General features: G+C 45.7%; 1 protein-coding gene across 1 annotated transcript in view; it reads left to right on the top strand.

Annotated features, from left to right (window-relative positions):
* The window catches only part of si:ch211-67e16.11 (uncharacterized), a 28,123-nt gene extending 5,332 nt beyond the window's left edge, over positions 1–22,791 (top strand). The window contains exons 2-7 of the mRNA XM_029702035.1: positions 3,499–3,732; positions 4,026–4,196; positions 4,360–4,491; positions 4,578–4,744; positions 12,722–12,940; positions 21,784–22,791. Coding sequence (XP_029557895.1) covers positions 3,499–3,732; positions 4,026–4,196; positions 4,360–4,491; positions 4,578–4,744; positions 12,722–12,940; positions 21,784–21,978 — 1,118 coding nt within the window. The 3' untranslated portion in view covers positions 21,979–22,791. The remainder of the gene's footprint in view (positions 1–3,498; positions 3,733–4,025; positions 4,197–4,359; positions 4,492–4,577; positions 4,745–12,721; positions 12,941–21,783) is intronic.
* The last annotated feature ends 3,154 nt before the right edge of the window (positions 22,792–25,945 follow it).

Raw genomic sequence — 25,945 nt, 5'->3', positions numbered from 1 at the left:
TGGAGGCTCTGGACTGAGGAGCGTTGCTGGAGGCTCCGGACTGAGGAGCGTCGCTGGAGGCTCTGGACTGAGGAGGGTCGTTTGAGGCTCCGTACTTGTGAGCGTCGCTGGAGGCTCTGGACTGAGAATGCGCACTGGAGGCCTGATGCGTGGGGCTGGCATAGGAGGCGCCAGACTAGTAACACGCACCTCAGGGCGAGTGCGGGAAGGAGGCACAGGACGTACCGGACTATGGAGGCGTACTGGAGGCCTGATGCGTGGGACCGGTACAGGTGGCACAGGGCTGCTGACATGCACCTCAGGGCGAGTGCGGAGAGGCGGCACAGGGTATACTGGGCCGTGGAGGCGCACTGGAAGTCTGGAGCTTATGGCTGGCACAACCCGTCTTTGCTGGATGCTCAACCCAGCTTGACAACTGCACGGTGCGAGCACAGATCGCACCGCCTGTGAGTGCGCCCTGACAACACATCATCGCATAACACGGTGCTTGCCCCGCCACTTGCTCCCCACGGTAAGCACGGGGAGTTGGCTCAGGTCTCCACCCTGACTCTGCCTAACTCCCCGTGTGCCCCCCCCACCCCCATTTTCTTTTTTGGGGGGTGCCTCTCGGGCTTCCGTCGTTGAGCTAGCTCCTCATAGCATCACCGTTCCGCTTGCGCCGTCTCCACCGGCTTCCATGGCAGGGTCTTGTCCCCTGCCATTACCTACTCCCAGGTCCAGGACGTCCTCCATTCTCTCTTCTCCCGAGCCCAGGATCCCTGCTCCTCCTGGGCACGCTGCTTGGTCCTTTTGTGGTGGGTGATTCTGTCACGGCTGTCGAAAGGATCGGACCAAAGTGCAGCGTGGTTGTAGTTCCACATTTTATTACATCCGTGAAACTTTGCGAAACATAAATAACTGAATTTACAAAACAACAAACCGTGAAGCAGAGAGAAACAAACACTACTCAAAATATAATCACCCACAAAAACAGGTGGGACAAACATCAACTTAAAAATGACCTCCAATTAGAGACAACGACGACCAGCTGCCTCTAATTGGAGATCATACCAAACAAAACCAACATAGAAATACAAAACTAGAAACTGAACATAGAAATACAAAACATAGACAAACACCCCCTGTCACGCCCTGACCTACTCTACCATAGAAAATAACCACTACTATGGTCAGGATGTGACAACGGGTTAGTTACCACAATTAACAACATGGAACGGGTTAGTTACCACAATTAACAACATGGAACGGGTTAGTTGCCACAGTTAACTTCTATGGGCTAGGTGGGACGCTAGCGTACACACAATCAACAGACAGGGAAATAGCATGGCGCGAAATACAAAACAGCAAAAATGTCATCATTTCATTTTCTCAAACAATCAACTATTTTACACCATTTTAAAGATAAACTTCTCTTAATCTAACCACATTGTCCGATTTCAAAAAGGCTTTACGGCGAAAGCATACAATTAGATTGTGTTAGGACATAAACTTCATAAGAAAAACCACACAGCCATTTTCCAAGCAAGGACATGCTTCCCAACAACCAAAAAGACAGCTAAAATATTCACTAACCTTTGATGATCTTCATCAGATGGCACTCACAGGACTTCATGTTACACAATACATGTATGTTTTGCTCGATAAAGTTCATATTTATATCCAAAAACCCCATTTTACATTGGCGTGTGATGTTCAGAAAATGTATTCCCACCAAAACTCCCGGTGAATGAGCACATCAATTTACAAAAATACTCATCATAAACGTTGATAAAATTTACAACAGTTATTGAAAGAATTATAGATACACTTCTCCTTAATGCAACCACTGTGTCAGATTTTAAAATAGCTTTACAGAAAAAGCAAATTTTTCAATATTCTGAGTACATAGCTCAACCATCAAAGCAAGCTATACAGTTACCTGCCAAGTTCTGGGGTCAACTAAACTCAGAATTAGTATTATAAATATTGTCTTACCTTTGCTGATCTTCGTCAGAATGCACTCCCAGGACTCCTACTTCCACAAGAAATGTTCTTTTTGTTTGAAATACTCCATATTTATGTCCAAATACCTCCGTTTTGTTCGTGCATTCAGATCACTATCCAAAGGCATAACGCGCGAGCATAAATCCAGACACGAAAAGTCAAATAGTTCCATTACCGTTCGTAGAAACATGTCAAACGTTGTTTACAATCAATCCTTAGGGTCTATTTAACTTAAAACGTTGATAATATTCCAATAGCGTATTCATTACAGAGGGAAAAAAAGGAGGGGTGCGCCAAACGTGCCTGCGCAGTAAACAACTCACTGGTCCCAGGCAGTCCACTCATTGACTGAGCTCCTATTTTCTGCCCAGTAACAGGAGAAGGATGAAACACGTTTCTAAAGGCTGTTGACAGCCAATGGAAGCCTTAGGAAGTGCAACGTGACCCCACAGACACTGTAGTTTTGATAGAGAATCAAAAGAAGAACTTCAATTCTCAGATTTCCCACTTCCTGGTTGGATTTTTCTCAGGTTTTTACCTGCCATATGAGTTCTGTTATACTCACAGACATCATTCAAACAGTTCTAGAAACTTCAGAGTGTTTTCTATCCAAATCTACTAATAATATGCAAATATTTGACTCTGGGCCCGAGTATTAGGCAGTTTACTCTGGGCACGCCTTTCATCCGAAAATGAAAATACTGCCCCCTATACCTTAAAAAGTTAACACACACTTTCTCTCTTAGTGAGTGTTCATCTTGCATGACCGGTCCATTGAGCTCTCTCCCAACTTTCGGCAAAAATATATAAATACACATTTTAATATTTTAGTTTTTTTTGTGTTACAATAAAAACATACATAGACAAAGAGACAGGACAACTCAACATTTCCACTAACCTGAATGACATCACACTTGCTCAAATCCACGTGTCCCACCGTATCCACCCCAATGCTGTTTCTCTCTGCCCCGTATGTCTCATGAAATATATGTCAAGTCAGCTTTGTCTTGTAAAACACAGACGCAGGCTGTGGACATGGGGGGCCCGGGCTGTGGACATGGGGGGCCCGGGCTGTGGACATGGGGACCCGGGCTGTGGACATGGGAGTGTGTTGTGTTGAGTTGTGTTTTGATATGTGATGTGCTTTGATATGTGTTGTGTTGTGTTTTGATATGTGTTGTGTTGTGTTTTGATATGTGTTGTGTTGTGTTTTGATATGTGTTGTGTTGTGTTTTGATATGTGATGTGCTTTGATATGTGTTGTGTTTTGATATGTGTTGTGTTTTGATATGTGTTGTGTTTTGATATGTGTTGTGATGTGCTTTGATATGTGTTGTGTTGTGTTTTGATATGTGTTGTGTTTTGATATGTGTTGTATTTTGATATGTGTTGTGTTTTGATATGTGTTGTATTTTGATATGTGTTGTGTTGTGTTTTGATATGTGATGTGCTTTGATATGTGTTATGTTGTTGTTGTCTCACCTGACCTGATCTGTGTTGTTGTTGTGTCTCCAGGAGAGGAGTGTCTGACCCTGGCCCTAAAGAGTCGCTGTCAGAACCAGCTGAAGCGTCGTCAGAGCGGTAGCGAGCGGCCGGCGGGGAACGGGCGCGCCCGCAGGGCTACTGCGGCGAGGCCCAGGAACGGCCCTGGGAGGGTGGAGCGCAGCAGCGGTCTCTGTGAGATACATTTCCTTCCCATGGTGATCGAGGTCAGGGATAACAACCGGACGCAGAGGCTAAGATGCGTGGGTGAGTTGATGACCACCTAAAAGGCTTACAAGTAGCCTGGTTCCAGAACTGTTTGTCTTCGCTCTTTCGTTTTGACTAAACAGCACTAGCAGATCTGGGACCAGGCTAGGAGTACATAATATTATCCAACATGGGAGACACAACGCTGTAGTGATATTAGCTTGATGTGACTGGAGCTCGGCAGAGAAATCTGTCTGATCCGTACACCTCTATGGCAACCAAGAGGATGAGTACGTCAACTGCAGTGTCCATCTCTACACCATGTGACGTGATGATATTGTGTGAGTTTACAGACCACCCAGATTTTGCCCAGTGTCCCCAGCCTCTGCCCCTCACCAGCCCCAACATGCCAGTGTCCAGCTGTGAGCTCAACAAGAACACCAGGCGATGCCACCAGCAGCCACTGGCTACACACCTGTCCTGCCGCCTCTACCAGACATGTGACCATGCTATACTACTCTCAGGTAGGTTACACCTGGCAGCTCAGACCTGTGACCATGCTATACTACTCTCAGGTAGGTTACACCTGGCAGGTCATCACACCTCCTCTTTACAGACCACCACCTCCTCTTTACACACCCTTAATCAATATGTATGTGTGGGTGTGTGATATGTCCGTGTGTGCAGGTGGATGGCAGCAACAGATCACCTACCAGCGTCACGTTCAGAACCTGCAGCTCTTCTACAGAATGCTGAGGAACAACGGTTTCCACAGAGATCACATCAAGACCTTCTTCGCTGGGAACGGACAGCTCTCAGGTGGGATAGGACAGACAGGACACAGGACACACACTGCCTGATAACCGCCCCTCTCTAACCTCCTCTCCATCCCTGTCCCTCTACAGAGGAGGCAGAATGGGTATACCCGGCGACAGAGAAACGAGTGATAAGGAACCACATATCCTATATTTGTGGTAAGCAGCACTGTGCAGACTCCCTGGTGCTCTACCTCAACAGCCCCACCAGGAACGACGGGACCATGCTGCTCTGGGACGGCAACTACAACGGCATAGTGAGTATAGATAGATTAGTATGCCAGTAAGCTAGAAACCCAAGAATGAATTTGAAACTAATTATTCACCATGGAAACAGTAAACAGAATTCCAACGAGTCCTTTACTTCCCTATGCATCAACACAACTAGGGGCTGGATTACTATAGTTAGAAGTATTTGTTACCTATAAAGTCCAATACCTAATTCTATATTACTGTAACACAATAAGAGCAACTATGCCTCCTGTAGTCTCTAACTGACTCCATCCTGTAGTCTCTAACTGACTCCATCCTGTAGTCACTAACTGACTCCATCCTGTAGTCTCTAACTGACTCCCATCCTGTAGTCTCTAACTGACTCCATCCTGTAGTCTCTAACTGACTCCATCCTGTAGTCTCTAACTGACTCCATCCTGTAGTCTCTAACTGACTCCATCCTGTAGTCTCTGACTGACTCCATCCTGTAGTCTCTGACTGACTCCATCCTGTAGTCTCTGACTGACTCCATCCTGTAGTCTCTAACTGACTCCATCCTGTAGTCTCTGACTGACTCCATCCTGTAGTCTCTAACTGACTCCATCCTGTAGTCTCTAACTGACTCCCATCCTGTAGTCTCTAACTGACTCCATCCTGTAGTCTCTAACTGACTCCATCCTGTAGTCTCTGACTGACTCCATCCTGTAGTCTCTAACTGACTCCATCCTGTAGTCTCTAACTGACTCCATCCTGTAGTCTCTGACTGACTCCATCCTGTAGTCTCTGACTGACTCCATCCTGTAGTCTCTAACTGACTCCATCCTGTAGTCTCTGACTGACTCCATCCTGTAGTCTCTAACTGACTCCATCCTGTAGTCTCTAACTGACTCCCATCCTGTAGTCTCTAGCTGACTCCATCCTGTAGTCTCTAACTGACTCCATCCTGTAGTCTCTGACTGACTCCATCCTGTAGTCTCTAACTGACTCCATCCTGTAGTCTCTAACTGACTCCATCCTGTAGTCTCTAACTGACTCCATCCTGTAGTCACTAACTGACTCCATCCTGTAGTCTCTAACTGACTCCATCCTGTAGTCTCTAACTGACTCCATCCTGTAGTCTCTGACTGACTCCATCCTGTAGTCTCTAACTGACTCCATCCTGTAGTCACTAACTGACTCCATCCTGTAGTCTCTAACTGACTCCATCCTGTAGTCTCTGACTCCATCCTGTAGTCTCTAACTGACTCCATCCTGTAGTCTCTAACTGACTCCCATCCTGTAGTCTGTAACTGACTCCATCCTGTAGTCTCTAACTGACTCCATCCTGTAGTCTCTAACTGACTCCATCCTGTAGTCTCTAACTGACTCCATCCTGTAGTCTCTAACTGACTCCCATCCTGTAGTCTCTAACTGACTCCATCCTGTAGTCTCTGACTCCCATCCTGTAGTCACTAACTGACTCCCATCCTGTAGTCTCTAACTGACTCCCATCCTGTAGTCTCTGACTCCCATCCTGTAGTCTCTAACTGACTCCATCCTGTAGTCTCTAACTGACTCCATCCTGTAGTCTCTGACTGACTCCATCCTGTAGTCTCTAACTGACTCCATCCTGTAGTCTCTAACTGACTCCATCCTGTAGTCACTAACTGACTCCATCCTGTAGTCTCTAACTGACTCCATACTGTAGTCTCTGACTCCATCCTGTAGTCTCTAACTGACTCCATCCTGTAGTCTCTAACTGACTCCCATCCTGTAGTCTCTAACTGACTCCATCCTGTAGTCTCTAACTGACTCCATCCTGTAGTCTAACTGACTCCCATCCTGTAGTCTCTAACTGACTCCATCCTGTAGTCTCTAACTGACTCCCATCCTGTAGTCTCTAACTGACTCCCATCCTGTAGTCTCTGACTCCCATCCTGTAGTCTCTAACTGACTCCCATCCTGTAGTCTCTAACTGACTCCCATCCTGTAGTCTCTATCTGACTCCCATCCTGTAGTCTCTAACTGACTCCATCCTGTAGTCTCTAACTGATTCCCATCCTGTAGTCTCTGACTCCCATCCTGTAGTCTCTAACTGACTCCCATCCTGTAGTCTCTAACTGACTCCCATCGTGTAGTCTCTAACTGACTCCATCCTGTAGTCTCTAACTGACTCCCATCCTGTAGTCTCTAACTGACTCCATCCTGTAGTCTCTAACTGACTCCCATCCTGTGGTCTCTAACTGACTCCCATCCCGTAGTCTCTGACTCCCATCCTGTAGTCTCTGACTCCCATCCTGTAGTCTCTAACTGACTCCCATCCTGTAGTCTCTAACTGACTCCATCCTGTATTCTCTGACTCCCATCCTGTAGTCTCTAACTGACTGACGGCCTACCCCCGGCCAAACCCGGACGATGCTGGGCCAATTATGCACCGCCCTATGGGACTCCCAATCGCAGCCAGATATGACGCAGTCTGGATTCAAACCAGGGACTGTAGTGATGCCTTTAGCACTGAGATGCAGTGCCTTAGACCGCTGCGCCACTCGGGAGCAAGAAAAGGGCATAGCTTTCTCTCTTGAGTCTGAGACAACGACAAAGGAACGGTTAATCACTATCCTGCAGGAGTTTTATGCAAGTGTGAGGAATACTAAGGGTAAAGTGCCGGGTTGAAACCGTTACATCAACGACCCTCCTCAGAGTCTTTCATAAAACACACAAGGCTCAGATTGACCGCACTCCTGAAGCGTCTTACCAGTTGTTGTCACGTGAAAAGCGAGCTATTCACTGGCACAAGTGGGGACACTTCAGGCTGAGGAGAAAGGTTCACTCATCCCCATGTGCTATACACGCTCATGGGGATGCATGCCTGGAGGCAAGGGAAATAAGGGAAATAATGTCTATCAGTGGCCAACGGTGTGAGAATTCCCTCAAGAGTTATTAGCAGAATAACATGGAGAGCAGAAATTGCTGGAGTGCCACGGACAGTTCTTTCACTCCTGTCACCAACCAGAACCAGGACCAGGACCAGGACAGTTCTTCCACTCCTGTCACCAACCAGAACCAGGACCAGGACAGTTCTTCCACTCCTGTCACCAACCAGGACCAGGACCAGGACAGTTCTTCCACTCCTGTCATCAACCAGGACCAGGACCAGGACAGTTCTTCCACTCCTGTCATCAACAGAACCAGAACCAGGACCAGGACAGTTCTTCCACTCCTGTCATCAACCAGGACCAGGACAGTTCTTCCAATCCTGTCACCAACCAGGACCAGGACCAGGACAGTTCTTCCACTCCTGTCATCAACAGAACCAGAACCAGGACAGTTCTTCCACTCCTGTCATCAACAGAACCAGAACCAGGACAGTTCTTCCACTCCTGTCATCAACCAGAACCAGGACCAGGACAGTTCTTCCACTCCTGTCACCAACCAGGACCAGGACAGTTCTTCCACTCCTGTCACCAACCAGGACCAGGACCAGGACAGTTCTTCCAATCCTGTCACCAACTAGGACCAGGACCAGGACAGTTCTTCCAATCCTGTCACCAACTAGGACCAGGACAGTTCTTTCACTCCTGTCACCAACCAGGACCAGGACCAGTTCTTCCACTCCTGTCACCAACCAGGACCAGGACAGTTCTTCCACTCCTGTCATCAACCAGGACCAGGACCAGGACAGTTCTTCCACTCCTGTCATCAACCAGGACCAGGACCAGGACAGTTCTTCCACTCCTGTCACCAACCAGGACCAGGACCAGGACAGTTCTTCCACTCCTGTCACCAACCAGGACCAGGACCAGGACAGTTCTTCCACTCCTGTCACCAACTAGGACCAGGAACAGGACAGTTCTTCCACTCCTGTCATCAACCAGGACCAGAACCAGGACCAGGACAGTTCTTCCACTCCTGTCACCAACCAGGACCAGGACAGTTATTTCACTCCTGTCACCAACCAGGACCAGGACCAGGACAGTTCTTCCACTCCTGTCATCAACAGAACCAGGACCAGGACCAGGACAGTTCTTCCACTCCTGTCACCAACTAGGACCAGGACAGTTCTTCCACTCCTGTCACCAACTCGGACCAGGTTCAGGACAGTTCTTCCACTCCTGTCACCAACTAGGACCAGGACCAGGACAGTTCTTCCACTCCTGTCACCAACCAGGACCAGGACAGTTCTTCCACTCCTGTCATCAACCAGAACCAGGACCAGGACAGTTCTTCCACTCCTGTCACCAACCAGGACCAGGACAGTTCTTCCACTCCTGTCACCAACCAGAACCAGAACTAGGACCAGGACAGTTCTTCCACTCCTGTCACCAACCAGAACCAGGACCAGGACAGTTCTTCCACTCCTGTCATCAACCAGGACCAGAACCAGGACAGTTCTTCCACTCCTGTCACCAACCAGGACCAGGACAGTTCTTCCACTCCTGTCACCAACCAGAACCAGAACTAGGACCAGGACAGTTCTTCCACTCCTGTCACCAACCAGAACCAGGACCAGGACAGTTCTTCCACTCCTGTCATCAACAGAACCAGAACCAGGACAGTTCTTCCACTCCTGTCATCAACCAGGACCAGGACCAGGACCAGGACAGTTCTTCCACTCCTGTCACCAACCAGAACCAGGACAGTTCTTCCACTCCTGTCATCAACAGAACCAGAACCAGGACAGTTCTTCCACTCCTGTCATCAACCAGGACCAGAACCAGGACCAGAACAGTTCTTCCACTCCTGTCACCAACCAGGACCAGAACCAGGACAGTTCTTCCACTCCTGTCATCAACCAGAACCAGGACCAGGACAGTTCTTCCACTCCTGTCATCAACCAGAACCAGGACCAGGACAGTTCTTCCACTCCTGTCACCAACCAGGACCAGAACCAGGACAGTTCTTCCACTCCTGTCATCAACCAGGACCAGAACCAGGACCAGGACAGTTCTTCCACTCCTGTCACCAACCAGGACCAGGACCAGGACAGTTCTTCCACTCCTGTCACCAACCAGGACCAGGACCAGGACAGTTCTTCCACTCCTGTCACCAACCAGAACTAGGACTAGGACCAGGACAGTTCTTCCACTCCTGTCACCAACCAGGACCAGGACCAGGACAGTTCTTCCACTCCTGTCATCAACCAGAACCAGGACCAGGACAGTTCTTCCACTCCTGTCACCAACCAGGACCAGAACCAGGACAGTTCTTCCACTCCTGTCACCAACCAGAACCAGGACCAGGACCAGGACAGTTCTTCCACTCCTGTCATCAACCAGGACCAGGACCAGGACCAGGACAGTTCTTCCACTCCTGTCACCAACCAGGACCAGGACCAGGACAGTTCTTCCACTCCTGTCACCAACCAGAACCAGGACCAGGACAGTTCTTCCACTCCTGTCACCAACCAGGACCAGGACCAGGACAGTTCTTCCACTCCTGTCACCAACCAGAACCAGGACCAGGACAGTTCTTCCACTCCTGTCATCAACCAGGACCAGGACCAGGACAGTTCTTCCACTCCTGTCACCAACCAGAACCAGGACCAGGACCAGGACAGTTCTTCCACTCCTGTCATCAACCAGGACCAGAACCAGGACCAGGACAGTTCTTCCACTCCTGTCACCAACCAGGACCACGACCAGTTCTTCCACTCCTGTCATCAACCAGAACCAGAACCAGGACCAGGACAGTTCTTCCACTCCTGTCATCAACAGAACCAGAACCAAGACCAGGACAGTTCTTCCACTCCTGTCATGAACCAGAACCAGAACCAGGACAGTTCTTCCACTCCTGTCATGAACCAGAACCAGAACCAGGACAGTTCTTCCACTCCTGTCATCAACCAGAACCAGAACCAGGACCAGGACAGTTCTCCCACTCCTGTCATCAACCAGGACCAGGACCAGGACAGTTCTTCCACTCCTGTCATCAACCAGAACCAGGACCAGGACCAGGACAGTTCTTCCACTCCTGTCATCAACCAGAACCAGGACCAGGACCAGGACAGTTCTTCCACTTCTGTCACCAACCAGAACCAGGACCAGGACAGTTCTTCCACTCCTGTCACCAACCAGGACCAGGACCAGGACAGTTCTTCCACTCCTGTCACCAACCAGAACCAGGACCAGGACAGTTCTTCCACTCCTGTCACCAACCAGGACCAGGACCAGGACAGTTCTTCCACTCCTGTCATGAACCAGAACCAGGACAGTTCTTCCACTCCTGTCACCAACCAGAACCAGGACCAGGACAGTTCTTCCACTCCTGTCATCAACCAGAACCAGGACCAGGACCAGGACAGTTCTTCCACTCCTGTCATCAACCAGGACCAGGACCAGGACAGTTCTTCCACTCCTGTCATCAACAGAAACATCACTGTTAACATCACCAACTAGCTTGGTTAACTTGGACTCGCCCACCATACCAGTTGTTGCCTATGTAGCTAAAACTATTATTACGTTATTATTTCTCGTCTCTTATAACCTTGGGATCTCTGCTAGCTAGCTACATGCCAATGATTTGTTCATCATAGCAACGTCGAACAAATAGAATGATTACAATTAACGACTGGGTCACAACATGAGAAAATAACTCATGACTAGCCAGCTTCGGTAGCAACTTCAGAACGCAAAAACTAATTTTCTCGTTATATTGAACTCCCTCCAAAGTTTGTTCTCTTGGCCTTGTCTTTACCTCGGGCCTTAGAACAACCCTTGGAGGGAGTTGTCATACGATCGTTCCCGGGTTCTCAATAGTGCTAGTGCTATGCTAGTACTCTCTATGCTGTCTGAGTGGATATATAGTCACTGAGTCGGAGTGGAGAACGTTAGCCAGAGATATAGAGGTACCTTAATAAAGACAAGGAGAACATTAGCCAGAGATATAGAGCTACCTTAATAAAGACAAGGAGAACGTTAGCCAGAGATATAGAGCTACCTTAATAAAGACATGGAGAACATTAGCCAGAGATATAGAGCTACCTTAATAAAGACATGGAGAACATTAGCCAGAGATATAGAGCTACCTTAATAAAGACATGGAGAACATTAGTCAGAGATATAGAGCTACCTTAATAAAGACATGGAGAACGTTAGCCAGAGATATAGAGCTACCTTAATAAAGACATGGAGAACGTTAGCCAGAGATATAGAGCTACCTTAATAAAGACAAGGAGAACATTAGCCAGAGATATAGAGCTACCTTAATAAAGATATGGAGAACATTAGCCAGAGATATAGAGCTACCTTAATAAAGACAAGGAGAACGTTAGCCAGAGATAGAGTGAGGGGAAAAAAGTATTTGATCCCCTGCTGATTTTGTACGTTTGCCCACTGACAAAGAAATGATCAGTCTATAATTTTAATGGTAGGTTTATTTAAACAGTGAGAGACAGAATAACAACAAAAAAATCCAGAAAAACGCATGTCAAAAATGTTATAAATTGATTTGCATATTAATGAGGGAGATAAGTATTTGTTTTGTTCTTACCAAAGTAAATATATATATATTTTTAAAGACCATAGAAACTATTGAGACCAGACATGATCAGGATCAGAGCAGACACTGAAAGCCTGCAGGGGTAAAGCTGCTGTATATATATATATAATGTATTCTTCTCTCTAATGCTTGTCCCACTGGGCCTCAGATCAGCTCCAGTACATTCCTGATCCACAACACCTTCTGACCCATCAATCTATCACCCTCGAGGATTTGTTGCTCATCATTATTTCATGCTCCATCCTTTGGATATTAATTTGAACAGTTTTGAAATAATCTCATGGCAGAATTGACTTTGGGTTCTCAGATTAAGGTTAAACCATATATAGGTTATTCGGTTGAACCTACAGAGGCAATGAACTTTGAGAACACCTGTTTGCTTCTCATGCTGGCATTGAACGTAAGTAATTGCCCGTAAGATTGTGACAGATCGGTGTTGTGTGACTGCTTGTCGTCCTCTCCCCAGGATTACTCTGTGGGTGAGCGGGTAGCTGAATATGAAACATTTGGTTTGGTTTTCATTTGGTTTTCCTCTCCCCATGCAGGCAGATCTGAAGGAGCGTTACAGTGTGGGAGAGCTCCTAGCGGACCTGTCAGGCTGTAGGGCTAGACGAGTACTAGTCTTCGTAGAGCAGAGTTACAGCGGGGCGCTCAGTAAGAGACTGAAAGGATCTCTGAAACACCTGAACGTGGTGCTGCTCAACATAGCCAACAGCTGGGCCTCGCTGCACCCAGCAACATGCCTTATAGACCACCTGAGTAAGGTATGTAGCAAAACCCTGCACAGTGTCTTAGAGACCACCTGAATAAGGTATGCAACACATATACACACCCTGCACAACACACACACTGCACAACACACACCCTGCACAACACACACCCTACACAACACACACTCTACACAACACACAAACATCCTGCACAACACACACCCTACACAACACACACTCTACACAACACACAAACACCCTGCACAGCACACACCCTGCAACCAGAAGTCATGGATTATAGTCAACATCCGCAATGAGCTAAAGGCTAGAGCTGCCGCTTTCAAGGAGCGGGACACTAACCCTGACACTTATAAGAAATCTCGCTACGCCCTCCAATAAACCATCAAACAGGCAAAGCATTAATACAGGACTAAGATCGAATCCTACTACACCGGCTCTGACGTTCGTCGGATGTGGCAGGTCTTGCAAACTATCATGTTGTTAGGACAATAATCTTTACCTCAACGTCAGCAAAACAAAAGGAGCTGATTGTGGACTACAGGAAACGGAGGGCTGGAGCACGCCACCAACATCCACATTGACGGGGCTGTGGTGCAGCAGGTTCGAGAGCTTCAAGTTTCTCGGTGGTCCAAAGACACCAACACAGTCGTGAAGAACAACAACACCCCTTCCACCCGTCATGGGCCCTCAGATCCTTAAAAGGTTCTACAGCTGCACCATTGAGAGTATATTGACTGGCTGCATCATATGGCAACTGCATGGCATCCAACTGCAAGGTGTTACAGAGGGTTGTGTGTACGGCTCAGTACATCACTGGGGCTGAGCTTCCTGCCATCCAGGACCTCTATACCAGGCGGTGTCAGAGAAATGCCCTAAAAATGGTCAAAGACTCCAGCCACACAAGTCATAGACTGTTCTCACTGATACCGCATGGCAAGCGGTACCGATGGAACCAACAGGACCCTGAACAGCTTCCACCCCCAAGACATAAGACTCACTGACTGTTAAATAGTTCGTCCGGGTAGCTATTGGTTAACTATTTAACCAACTGCAATGACCCTTTTGGCACTAACTCTTTAGACTCATCACATACCCTGCTGTTACTGTCTATTATCTATCCTTTACCCCTACCTACAGTATACTGCTGTTACTGTCTATTATCTATCCTTTACCCCTACCTACAGTATACTGCTGTTACTGTCTATTATCTATCCTTTACCCCTACCTACAGTATACTGCTGTTACTGTCTATTATCTATCCTTTACCCCTACCTACAGTATACTGCTGTTACTGTCTATTATCTATCCTTTACCCCTACCTACAGTATACTGCTGTTACTGTCTATTATCTATCCTTTACCCCTACCTACAGTATACTGCTGTTACTGTCTATTATCTATCCTTTACCCCTACCTACAGTATACTGCTGTTACTGTCTATTAACTATCCTTTACCCCTACCTACAGTATACTGCTGTTACTGTCTATTATCTATCCTTTACCCCTACCTACAGTATACTGCTGTTACTGTCTATTATCTATCCTTTACCCCTACCTACAGTATACTGCTGTTACTGTCTATTATCTATCCTTTACCCCTACCTACAGTATACTGCTGTTACTGTCTATTATCTATCCTTTACCCCTACCTACAGTATACTGCTGTTACTGTCTATTATCTATCCTTTACCCCTACCTACAGTATACTGCTGTTACTGTCTATTATCTATCCTTTACCCCTACCTACAGTATACTGCTGTTACTGTCTATTATCTATCCTTTACCCCTACCTACAGTATACTGCTGTTACTGTCTATTATCTATCCTTTACCCCTACCTACAGTATACTGCTGTTACTGTCTATTATCTATCCTTTACCCCTACCTACAGTATACTGCTGTTACTGTCTATTATCTATCCTTTACCCCTACCTGCAGTATACTGCTGTTACTGTCTATTATCTATCCTTTACCCCTACCTGCAGTATACTGCTGTTACTGTCTATTATCTATCCTTTACCCCTACCTACAGTATACTGCTGTTACTGTCTATTATCTATCCTTTACCCCTACCTACAGTATACTGCTGTTACTGTCTATTATCTATCCTTTACCCCTACCTACAGTATACTGCTGTTACTGTCTATTATCTATCCTTTACCCCTACCTACAGTATACTGCTGTTACTGTCTATTATCTATCCTTTACCCCTACCTACAGTATACTGCTGTTACTGTCTATTATCTATACTTTACCCCTACCTACAGTATACTGCTGTTACTGTCTATTATCTATCCTTTACCCCTACCTACAGTATACTGCTGTTACTGTCTATTATCTATCCTTTACCCCTACCTACAGTATACTGCTGTTACTGTCTATTATCTATACTTTACCCCTACCTACAGTATACTGCTGTTACTGTCTATTATCTATCCTTTACCCCTACCTACAGTATACTGCTGTTACTGTCTATTATCTATCCTTTACCCCTACCTACAGTATACTGCTGTTACTGTCTATTATCTATCCTTTACCCCTACCTACAGTATACTGCTGTTACTGTCTATTAACTATCCTTTACCCCTACCTACAGTATACTGCTGTTACTGTCTATTATCTATCCTTTACCCCTACCTACAGTATACTGCTGTTACTGTCTATTATCTATCCTTTACCCCTACCTACAGTATACTGCTGTTACTGTCTATTATCTATCCTTTACCCCTACCTACAGTATACTGCTGTTACTGTCTATTAACTATCCTTTACCACTACCTACAGTATACTGCTGTTACTGTCTATTATCTATCCTTTACCCCTACCTACAGTATACTGCTGTTACTGTCTATTATCTATCCTTTATCCCTACCTACAGTATACTGCTGTTACTGTCTATTATCTATCCTTTACCCCTACCTACAGTATACTGCTGTTACTGTCTATTATCTATCCTTTACCCCTACCTACAGTATACTGCTGTTACTGTCTATTATCTATCCTTTACCCCTACCTACAGTATACTGCTGTTACTGTCTATTATCTATCCTTTACCCCTACCTACAGTATACTGCTGTTACTGTCTATTATCTATCCTTTACCCCTACCTACAGTATACTGCTGTTACTGTCTATTATCTATCCTTTACCCCTACCTACAGTATACTGCTGTTACTGTCTATTATCTATCCTTTACCCCTACCTACAGTATACTGCTGTTACTGTCTATTATCTATCCTTTACCCCTACCTACAGTATACTGCTGTTACTGTCTATTATCTATCCTTTACCCCTACCTACAGTATACTGCTGTTACTGTCTATTATCTATCCTTTACCCCTACCTACAGTATACTGCTGTTACTGTCTATTATCTATCCTTTACCCCTACCTACAGTATACTGCTGTTACTGTCTATTATCTATCCTTTACCCCTACCTACAGTATACTGCTGTTACTGTCTATTATCTATCCTTTACCCCTACCTACAGTATACTGCTGTTACTGTCTATTATCTATCCTTTACCCCTACCTACAGTATACTGCTGTTACTGTCTATTATCTATCCTTTACCCCTACCTACAGTATACTGCTGTTACTGTCTATTATCTATCCTTTACCCCTACCTACAGTATACTGCTGTTACTGTCTATTATCTATCCTTTACCCCTACCTACAGTATACTGCTGTTACTGTCTATTATCTATCCTTTACCCCTACCTACAGTATACTGCTGTTACTGTCTATTATCTATCCTTTACCCCTACCTACAGTATACTGCTGTTACTGTCTATTATCTATCCTTTACCCCTACCTACAGTATACTGCTGTTACTGTCTATTATCTATCCTTTACCCCTACCTACAGTATACTGCTGTTACTGTCTATTATCTATCCTTTACCCCTACCTACAGTATACTGCTGTTACTGTCTATTATCTATCCTTTACCCCTACCTACAGTATACTGCTGTTACTGTCTATTATCTATCCTTTACCCCTACCTACAGTATACTGCTGTAACTGTCTATTATCTATCCTTTACCCCTACCTACAGTATACTGCTGTTACTGTCTATTATCTATCCTTTACCCCTACCTACAGTATACTGCTGTTACTGTCTATTATCTACCCTTTACCCCTACCTACAGTATACTGCTGTTACTGTCTATTATCTATCCTTTACCACTACCTACAGTATACTGCTGTTACTGTCTATTATCTATCCTTTACCCCTACCTACAGTATACTGCTGTTACTGTCTATTATCTATCCTTTACCCCTACCTACAGTATACTGCTGTTACTGTCTATTATCTATCCTTTACCCCTACCTACAGTATACTGCTGTTACTGTCTATTATCTATCCTTTACCCCTACCTACAGTATACTGCTGTTACTGTCTATTACCTATCCTTTACCCCTACCTACAGTATACTGCTGTTACTGTCTATTATCTATCCTTTACCCCTACCTACAGTATACTGCTGTTACTGTCTATTATCTATCCTTTACCCCTACCTACAGTATACTGCTGTTACTGTCTATTATCTATCCTTTACCCCTACCTACAGTATACTGCTGTTACTGTCTATTATCTATCCTTTACCCCTACCTACAGTATACTGCTGTTACTGTCTATTATCTATCCTTTACCCCTACCTACAGTATACTGCTGTTACTGTCTATTATCTATCCTTTACCCCTACCTACAGTATACTGCTGTTACTGTCTATTATCTATCCTTTACCCCTACCTACAGTATACTGCTGTTACTGTCTATTATCTATCCTTTACCCCTACCTACAGTATACTGCTGTTACTGTCTATTATCTATCCTTTACCCCTACCTACAGTATACTGCTGTTACTGTCTATTAACTATCCTTTACCCCTACCTACAGTATACTGCTGTTACTGTCTATTATCTATCCTTTACCCCTACCTACAGTATACTGCTGTTACTGTCTATTATCTATCCTTTACCCCTACCTACAGTATACTGCTGTTACTGTCTATTATCTATCCTTTACCCCTACCTACAGTATACTGCTGTTACTGTCTATTATCTATCCTTTACCCCTACCTACAGTATACTGCTGTTACTGTCTATTATCTATCCTTTACCCCTACCTACAGTATACTGCTGTTACTGTCTATTATCTATCCTTTACCCCTACCTACAGTATACTGCTGTTACTGTCTATTATCTATCCTTTACCCCTACCTACAGTATACTGCTGTTACTGTCTATTATCTATCCTTTACCCCTACCTACAGTATACTGCTGTTACTGTCTATTACCTATCCTTTACCCCTACCTACAGTATACTGCTGTTACTGTCTATTATCTATCCTTTACCCCTACCTACAGTATACTGCTGTTACTGTCTATTATCTATCCTTTACCCCTACCTACAGTATACTGCTGTTACTGTCTATTATCTATCCTTTACCCCTACCTACAGTATACTGCTGTTACTGTCTATTATCTATCCTTTACCCCTACCTACAGTATACTGCTGTTACTGTCTATTATCTATCCTTTACCCCTACCTACAGTATACTGCTGTTACTGTCTATTAACTATCCTTTACCCCTACCTACAGTATACTGCTGTTACTGTCTATTATCTATCCTTTACCCCTACCTACAGTATACTGCTGTTACTGTCTATTATCTATCCTTTACCCCTACCTACAGTATACTGCTGTTACTGTCTATTATCTATCCTTTACCCCTACCTACAGTATACTGCTGTTACTGTCTACTATCTATCCTTTACCCCTACCTACAGTATACTGCTGTTACTGTCTATTATCTATCCTTTACCCCTACCTACAGTATACTGCTGTTACTGTCTATTATCTATCCTTTACCCCTACCTACAGTATACTGCTGTTACTGTCTATTATCTATCCTTTACCCCTACCTACAGTATACTGCTGTTACTGTCTATTATCTATCCTTTACCCCTACCTACAGTATACTGCTGTTACTGTCTATTATCTATCCTTTACCCCTACCTACAGTATACTGCTGTTACTGTCTATTATCTATCCTTTACCCCTACCTACAGTATACTGCTGTTACTGTCTATTATCTATCCTTTACCCCTACCTACAGTATACTGCTGTTACTGTCTATTATCTATCCTTTACCCCTACCTACAGTATACTGCTGTTACTGTCTATTATCTATCCTTTACCCCTACCTACAGTATACTGCTGTTACTGTCTATTATCTATCCTTTACCACTACCTACAGTATACTGCTGTTACTGTCTATTATCTATCCTTTACCCCTACCTACAGTATACTGCTGTTACTGTCTATTATCTATCCTTTACCCCTACCTACAGTATACTGCTGTTACTGTCTATTATCTATCCTTTACCCCTACCTACCGTATATTGTTGTTACTGTCTATTATCTATCCTGTTGCCTATTCACTTTACCCCTACCTTTATGTACATACAGTACCAGTCAAAAGTTTAGACACACCTACTCATTCAAGGGTTTTTCTTAATTTTTTACTATTTTCTACATTGTAGAACGATAGTGAAGACATAGAAACTATGAAATAACACATATTGTCACGTCCTGACCAGTATAAGGGGTTATTTGTTATTGTAGTTTGGTCAGGACGTGGCAGGGGTGTGTTTGTTTTGTGTTGTCAGGGTTTTTGGGTAGTGTTCTATGTTTTGTATTTCTATGTTCTATTTTCTTGTTATTCTATTTCTATGTTTAGTTTTTGTTTTGACCTTCAATTGGAGGCAGCTGTTCCTCGTTGCCTCTAATTGAAGGTCCTATTTAGTAGGGGTGTTTTTCTATGGGTTTTGTGGGTAGTTGTTTCTTGTTTAGCTTTGTGCCTGACAGGACTGTTTTCGTTGTTAGTTTTGTTCAGTGTTCATTTATTTAATAAAGAAGAAAATGAGCATTCACGTACCCGCTGCATTTTGGTCCATTCACTACGATGGCCGTGACACATATGGAATCATGTAGTAAACCTCATGAAGCTGGTTGAGAGAATGCCAAGAGTGTGCAAAGCTGTCATCAAGGCAAAGGGTAGCTGCTTTGAAGAATCTAAAATAAAAAAAACTTTTTGGGTTAGTAGTCACCTGGAATGCATTTCAATTAAGAGGTGTGCCTTGTTAAAAGTTAAAATGATTTCCTTCTTAATGCGTTTGAGACAATCAGTTGTGTTGTGACAAGGCAGGGGTGGTATACAGAAGATAGCCCTATTTGGTAAAAGACCAAGTCCATATTACGGCAGGAACAGCTCAAATAAGCAAAGAGAAATGACACTCCATCATTACTTTAAGACATGAAGGTCAGTCAATACGGAACATTGCAAGAACTTTGAAAGTTTCTTCAAGTGCAGTCGCAAAAACCATCAAACGCTATGATGAAACTGGCTCTCATGAGGACCGCCACAGGAAAGGAAGACCCAGAGTTACCTCTGCTGCAGAGGATACGTCCATTAGAGTTACCAGCCTCAGAAATTGCAGCCCAAATAAATGCTTCACCGAGTTGACTTTCTTGTTTATTTAACCTTTATTTAACTAGGCAAGTCAGTTAAGAACAAATTCTTATTTACAATGACAGCCTACCCCGGCGACGCTGGGCCAATTGTGAGCCGCCCTATGGGACTCCCAATCACAGCCGGATGTGAGACAGCCTGTATTCGAACCAGGGACTGTAGTGATGCCTCTTTCACTGAGATGCAGTATCTTAGACCACTGCACCACTCTAGAGCATACACCAAGAAGAAGAAGAGACTTGCTTGGGCCAAGAAACATGAGCAATGGACATTAGACAGGTGGAAATCTGTTCTTTGGTCTGGTGAGTCCAGATTTAAAATGTTTGGTTCCAACCGCTGTGTCTTTGTGAGATGCAGAGTAGGCGAACGGATAATCTCTGCATGTGTGGTTCCCACCGTGAAGCATGGAGGAAGAGGTGTGATGGTGTGAGGGTGCTTTGCTGGTGACACTGTCTGTGATTTACTTAGAATTCAAGGCACACTTAACCAGCATGGCTACCACAGCATTCTGCAGCGATTCACCATCCCATCCCATCTGGTTTGCGCTTAGAGGGACTATCATTTGTTTTTCAACAGGACAATGACCCAAAACACACCTCCAGGCTGTGTAAGGGTTATTTGACCAAGAAGGAGAGTTATGTAGTGTTGCATTAGATGACCTGGCCTCCACAATCACCCGACCTCAACCCAGTTGAGATGGTTAGGGATGAGTTGGACCGCAGAGCAGCCAACAAGTGCTCAGCATACGTGGGAACTCCTTCAAGACTGTTGGAAAAGCATTCCAGGTGAAGCTGGTTGAGAGAATCCCAAGCATGTGCAAAGCTGTCATCAAGGCAAAGTGAGGTTACTTTGAAGAATCTAAAATCTAAAATATATTTGGATTTGTTTAACACTTTTTTGGGGGGCTACTACATGATTCCGTATGTGTTATTTCATAGTTTTGATGTCTTCACTATTATTCTACAATGTAGAAAATAGTTTTTAAAAAATTAAGAAAAACCCTTGAATGAGTAGGTGTGTCTAAACTTTTGACTGGTACAGTATCTACCGCAATTACATCGTACCCTTACACAGGTACTATGTGTATTTAGCCAAGTTACCCTTAGTCATTGTGGATTTATTTATTGTTATTATTTTCTATTTTTCTATTATTTCTTAAAAGGGATTAAAACGATGTCTTTACAACCAGCACTACCCACTGAGAAGAGATACCAAAATGACAGAGTAAATTGATATGAAGCTTCCCGAAATGATGTTCTTGCAATAATGTATAAAGTGGAAATCACACCACCACCACCAATTATTTCACCTGACCCTCTTCTTCCTCCAATCTCTTCTCAGGATTCAGGGATGTCCCGCCTCCTAGACCCCAAAGCCAGCCTTTTGAACGTCAACCTATCTGGTGCTCCCTGTAACACCACCCCCCCTCTGAGCGAAGCAGAGATGAGGAAGGAGTACATGGGCTGTCAGAACCTCCCCACCGCCCTGTGGTACCAGAACCTCCCCACCGCCCTGTGGTACCAGAACCACAACTAGATCCTCCTTACCACCCTGTGGTACCAGAACCACAACTAGATCCTCCTTACCACCCTGTGGTACCAGAACCACAACCAGAACCTTCCCATCCTGCTGTGGTACCAGAACCAGAACCACCCCACCGCCCTGTGGTACCAGAACCTCCCCACTGCCCTGTGGTACCAGAACCACAACTAGATCCTCCTTACCACCCTTTGGTACCAGAACCAGAACCACCCCACCGCCCTGTGGTACCAGAACCACAACTAGATCCTCCCCACCACCCTGTGGTACCAGAACCACAACCAGAACCTTCCCATCACACTGTGGCACCAGAACCCCAACCAGAACCTTCCCATCACACTGTGGTACCAGAACCTCCCCACCACACTGTGGTACCAGAACCTCCCCACCACACTGTGGTACCAGAACCACAACTAGAACGTCCCCACCACCCTGTGGTACCAGAACCACAACCAGAACCTCCTTACAGCCCTGTGGTACCAGAGCCTCCCCACCACGCTGTGGTACCAGAACCAGAACCTCCTTACCGCCCTGTGGTACCAGAGCCTCCCCACTACCCTGTGGTACCAGAACCACAACCATAACCTCCCCACTGCCCTATGGTACCAGAACCAGATCCTCCCCACTGTCCTACGGTACCAGAACCTGAACCTCCCCACTCTACTGTGGTACTAGGACCACAACCTCCCCACTGGTCTGTGGTACCAGAACCACATCCAGAACCGACAGACCCCTGGACAGATTGTTTTTGTTGAAAGAACACACACAGACTCATACACACACACACACACACACACACAGAGACACAGACACAAATAACAAGACAAGACAACACACACAGACAGGCACACATAACAAGACAAGAGAAGACAACACACAGACAGACACACATAACAACACAAGAGAAGACCACACACACAGACAGAAACACAGAGAAAGCTAGTTGCTTCATCAGTCACACACTAGATGATGGCTTGTCATCGTGAGTCTGTTCTGATTTAAGTTTATCTTTTGAGCCCACCACGGCCCATACATATAGTACCACAGGATTTGTGCTAGTGATGGAGGAAAAAGTTGGTACAGTTACATTTCGCAATATTATTTTTGACAATATTATAATACTTTGATACTTTGACTCCAAGTATCGATTTAAAAAAATAAAAATGATATAAAAAAAAACAACCTGCCTTTTTTTTTGCTAGGTAGTGTTAGCCTGCGTTGGGTAGTCTTAGCTAGAGCTGGGTAGTGTTAGCTAGAGCTGGGTAGTGTTAGCTAGCGCTGGGTAGTGTTAGCTAGAGCTGGGTAGTGTTAGCTAGAGCTGGGTAGTGTTAGCTAGATCTGGGTAGTGTTAGCTAGATCTGGGTAGTGTTAGCTAGCGTTGGGTAGTGTTAGCTAGAGCTGGGTAGTGTTAGCTAGCGTTGGGTAGTGTTCGCTAGAGCTGGGTAGTGTTAGCTAGCGTTGGGTAGTGTTCGCTAGAGCTGGGTAGTGTTAGCTAGCGTTGGGTAGTGTTCGCTAGAGCTGGGTAGTGTTAGCTAGCGTTGGGTAGTGTTAGCTAGCGTTGGGTAGTGTTAGCTAGAGCTGGGTAGTGTTAGCTAGCGTTGGGTAGTGTTAGCTAGAGCTGGGTAGTGTTCGCTAGAGCTGTGTAGTGTTAGCTAGATCTGGGTAGTGTTAGCTAGCGTTGGGTAGTGTTCGCTAGCGTTGGGTAGCGTTAGCTAGTGCTAGGTAGCGTTAGCTAGTGCTAGGTAGCGTTAGCTAGGTAGCGTTAGCTAGGTAGCGTTAGCTAGGTAGCGTTAGCTAGTGCTAGGTAGCGTTAGCTAGTGCTAGGTAGTGTTAGCTAGTGCTAGGTAGCGTTATCTAGCGCTTGTCAGCTGTACTAGCTTGTTCTCTTTCTTTTTAAATAGTGAGCCAACATACAGTATTTTCAGCACTTTTATTTCCATGACTGATCATAACTAACTAACATATAGTGAGCAATATGTTTACAACATCAAATCACAATCAAGTATCGAATCACAAAAATATGTAGAATCGTGAGAATAGCAATACATATAGAATCGGCACGGAAGTATCATGATAATTATCGTATCGTTAGAAGTCCCTGGTGATGCCCAGCCCTAATTTGCACCAAATGAAAGGACACTTCCAGATCTGGACAGAGACAGAGAGAGAGAGAGAGAGAGAGACAGAGAGAGACAGAGACAGAGAGAGAGAGAGAGAGAGAGAGAGGGCCAGAGAGAGAGAGAGAGAGAGATCTGTAGAGAAAGAGAGAGAGATCTGTAGAGAGAGAGAGAGAGAGAGAGAGAGACAGAGAGAGAGAGAGAGACGAGACAGAGAGAGACTCTGACAGTTAAATGTGTATATAGAAGGGAAGAGAACGGGACGGTGTGTTTGATTGTCCTCACTCTGAACCCCCCGGCATCATCACCGCGGACGCTTGGTGACGGACAGGGAATAGAGGAGTGGGAAACGTCCCAAGAGGAGACCGTCGTGTCCTGTGCCAGCTAGCGGCAGCTCCTGACGGTTGGGTACAGACTGTGAAGAGGTTCAGATAGGGGACACCAGCTCCTCTGGTCCCTGAACAAGGTGACAATGGCTTCTGCGTCCCCAGAGGCACCCTATTCCCTACACAGTGCACTACTTTAGACCAGAGCCCTATGGCACCCTATTCCCTATATAGTGCACTACTTTAGACCAGAGCCCTATGGCACCCTATTCCCTACATAGTGCACTACTTCAGACCAGGGGCTTTACTTGTGCGTTTGAATTTGGAAGTCACTAATGCCACTCTGCAACACATCATGCCCACTTTAACATTTCTCCCAGAGCAACCAAGCCCAGCACAGCCCTCAGCCCAGACAGCAGGCGCCTCAATAAGACAGTCGTGTCCCTAACCCTAACTGCTCTATGATTTAATGATGAGAACGCAGCCTGCTCCAGTCCTGTCCTCAGAGCAGCAGACTGTCCCCGGTCCTGTCCTCAGAGCAGCAGACTGTCCCCGGTCCTGTCCTCAGAGCAGCAGACTGTCCCCGGTCCTGTCCTCAGAGCAGCAGACTGTCCCCGGTCCTGTCCTCAGAGCAGCAGACTGTCCCCGGTCCTGTCCTCAGAGCAGCAGACTGTCCCCGGTCCTGCCCTCAGAGCAGACTGTCTCCGGTCCTGCCCTCAGAGCAGACTGTCTCCGGTCCTGCCCTCAGAGCAGACTGTCTCCGGTCCTGCCCTCAGAGCAGACTGTCTCCGGTCCTGTCCTCAGAGCAGACTGTCCCCGGTCCTGTCCTCAGAGCAGACTGTCTCCGGTCCTGCCCTCAGAGCAGACTGTCTCCGGTCCTGTCCTCAGAGCAGACTGTCTCCGGTCCTGTCCTCAGAGCAGACTGTCTCCGGTCCTGTCCTCAGAGCAGACTGTCTCCAGGACAGCTTTCACTCCAATATTTGTCCTCTGCTCCTGGTACCGCTAGGTGTCTACCTGCTCTTCTCTCTGGCCCCTACCTGCTCTTCTCTCTGGCCCCTACCTGCTCTTCTCGAGTACAGCTGACTATGAAAACATTATGGGCCGAGGCTGAAGATACTGTACTGTGCCAGTCTATCTCTAAACCTACAACATTCCCTGACCCTGTCTGCTGCACACAGGACAGTCACATCCATCTAGAGTACAACACAGAGAGACCCAACCACATGGACAACACAGACAGACCCAACCACATGGGCAACACAGACAGACCCAACCACATGGGCAACACAGAGAGACCCAACCACATGGACAACACAGAGAGACCCAACCACATGGACAACACAGACAGACCCAACCACATGGACAACACAGAGACCCAACCACATGGACAACACAGACAGACCCAACCACATGGACAACACAGAGACCCAACCACATGGACAACACAGAGAGACCCAACCACATGGACAACACAGAGAGACCCAACCACATGGACAACACAGAGAGCACCTATAGGCACAA

The sequence above is a fragment of the Salmo trutta genome, chromosome 20 (genome assembly GCF_901001165.1).
Source record: "Salmo trutta chromosome 20, fSalTru1.1, whole genome shotgun sequence".
Lineage (NCBI taxonomy): Eukaryota > Metazoa > Chordata > Actinopteri > Salmoniformes > Salmonidae > Salmo > Salmo trutta.
The sequence above is the reverse complement of the archived record's forward strand: the minus strand, read 5'-3'. Positions and strand labels throughout refer to the sequence as shown.